This window comes from Pleurodeles waltl, chromosome 4_1, assembly GCF_031143425.1.
Source record: "Pleurodeles waltl isolate 20211129_DDA chromosome 4_1, aPleWal1.hap1.20221129, whole genome shotgun sequence".
Taxonomy (NCBI): domain Eukaryota; kingdom Metazoa; phylum Chordata; class Amphibia; order Caudata; family Salamandridae; genus Pleurodeles; species Pleurodeles waltl.
The window spans coordinates 84,835,470-84,838,108 of NC_090442.1; the positions used below are offsets into that span (position 1 = coordinate 84,835,470).

At 43.7% G+C, this 2,639-nt stretch overlaps 1 protein-coding gene across 1 annotated transcript; it reads right to left on the reverse strand.

Annotated features, from left to right (window-relative positions):
- Positions 1 to 1,472: 1,472 nt before the first annotated feature.
- On the reverse strand, positions 1,473 to 2,408 carry LOC138287008 (olfactory receptor 5AP2-like). The gene has a single exon (XM_069227371.1). It carries the CDS (start codon positions 2,406 to 2,408, stop codon positions 1,473 to 1,475), a length of 936 nt encoding a protein of 311 aa, XP_069083472.1.
- Positions 2,409 to 2,639: the final 231 nt, after the last annotated feature.

Sequence of the window (2,639 nt, forward strand, 5' to 3'; positions counted from 1 at the left end):
ACAAGTCTTGTATCCACCTGCAGTGGTCTTTCAATATATGTAAGTGACACACTGAGGGCATTTTATTTATCACTAGATTCAAATGTCTCCAAACCGCAATCTATATGGTTTGGTCAAACGAAAGGCTTGGTATAGATAACATAGGGTAGAATAACGGAAATTGGGGTGAAGAGGACTGTAAGTCCCTTTGGGTTAACCTGGACGTGTATCCAAGAACAACCATGTGAAACATATAATTTCTAACGTGAATGATGATTTCTAACCACAAGGAAGGTCCCACCATCTCTTGGAGGAAAGGGTAGAATTAAGGCGCGTATTTATTTGCCCCGAGCCCCACAGGAGCATCACTTTTCATGATGCTCCTGTGGCGCTAAGCACTGCGCGTATTTACAAGGTGAAGTTAATCCCCTTCGCTCGCAGCACTGTACATGGAAGGGGCGCACAATGGATGTTGCTGTGGGCGTGCCACAGCAACACCCATTGCATATTGACGCTGCCTCAGATTTATGAGATTTCGTAACCCTGAGGCAGCGTCAAAATCTAACACCACCCCAGGGATGGAGTTAGCAGGGCTCAGCAAGGAGGAGTACTTTTATTCCTCCTCGTTTTTTGCTTTTTCAATGGGTGTTGCATTCTGCAACACGCATAGAAAGAGCAAAATGCCAGTAATTATTGTTTATGTGCAGGAAGGTGTCCCTTCCTGCACATAAACAATCATTTGAAAATGACGCTTTGGCACTTCTGTGTGTGCTGAATTGTGCAGCACACACAGAAGTGCCAAAGCGCCATTAATGATTGTTTATCTGCAGGAAGGGACACCTTCCTGGACATAAACAATAACACACCTCAATGCAGACAGCCTTGCATGATGGTGCAAGGATGCCTGTGTTGGTGCTGGCAGCTAAATGTAGCCCCAGCGCAGGGGACAACACTGGGGTGTACCGTATTCACTTAAATATGGCACATCCCTGCGTTTCTGAGGTGAAGCAACACGGGCAGCCAATTTTTGTGCAACACCGCGTTGCGCCACTTTTCCATAAAGCTGGCCCCCAATATCTTGAATGATAACTGAAGCCAGCCTAGAATGATGTGGGAACAGTTTATTAGCAGGACCCTGTAAAATAATCTTACCAAGCAGCAGGTTTTCTGAAACCATGCAGTAAAGGAGATTACTAACTTGCAGAAGAAAGTCCCCATCAGCTTCCATTTGTGAATAGGCTGTTACTTAAAACCGTGGCCCCGTCCGTCAGTTGACATTGAAGATATGACAATTGATAAGAAAGTGTTCTTTTCAGTAGTAGGTTGAAAGTCAGATAGAGGGCATGCCCTAACTTGGCCTTTAACTTGAGCAATTTCTCACTCTGTAGATAGTACTAAAAATGCATCTTTTCTGAGGGCAATTTTCTGTAGTAATGGTAGTGTGTAGTTGCACATCCAGGTGCTTAGCATTTTATAAATGTAGATTATGATTGCTAACAGTGAAGTAATATTTTCTGATACACAATATTTCTGAAAGCGGATTTAATGTCCTTGTTCCTGAGGCTATATATGAGAGGGTTCAGCATGGGGATCACCACTGTGTAAAATACTGTAGCTACACTCTTCTGTTCCATGGACGTGCTTGGCCACAGATATACAAAAAACACTGTCCCATAGAAGAGTGTCACAGCTGTGAGGTGGGATGCACAAGTTGAGAAGGCCTTAATTCTCCCAGAGACAGACCTGATATTTAGGATTGTGGCAATGATGTACCCATATGAAATAAAGATGACCAGGAGAGAGGACATGGTGACAAGAGAGGCAAAGATGAAGAGCATCAGTATGTTGACTCGTGTGTCTGTGCATGAGAGTTCAAACAATGCTGGAAAGTCACAGACAAAGTGTTGAAGGGCATTGGAGGCACAGAAGGACAGGTGAAAGGTGCAACCGGTCTCGATGAGTGAATGTACAAAACCAGCAACATATGCACCAGTGACAAGAGAAACACAAGACTGGTGACTCATTATAGATGGGTATAGCAGTGGACTGCAGATGGCAACATAGCGGTCAAGGGCCATGACAGCAAAGAGGAAGTTCTCAGTGCTGCCAAGTGCACAAAAGAAATAGACCTGGAAGGCACAACCAAGAAAAGAGATTATCTTTTTATCTGCCAAAAAATCCACTAACATCTTGGGGGTGATTGTTGAGGAGTACCATACATCTAGGAAGGATAAGCTACTGATGAAGAAGTACATGGGTGTATGCAGGCTGGGGGAGATCCTGACAGCCACGATGATCCCTGTGTTCCATATCAATGTCAGGGAATATATGAACAGGAACAGCACAAACAGAAGGATTTGCAAATCTGGCTCACTTGTGATACCCATGAGTACAAACTCTGCTATTCTGGTGTGATTCTTCATTTCCATCTTGCATCATTGACTTTCTGTCCCTAGAAAGGGAAAACATATTTAGTGTATTGTTCTGCTTCATTTGGTATCCAGCAACAGGTAATTCTGCAGACATTCACTTGATTACGAATGGCCTCATGATCAAAAACATCTGAAGACTAAGAATATCACCAGCATTCTCAGAAGTAGGCATAGTAAGATGTCAGGGGTGAAAGGTTTCAGGCGTACCTCTGAAAATGTCATGTGACT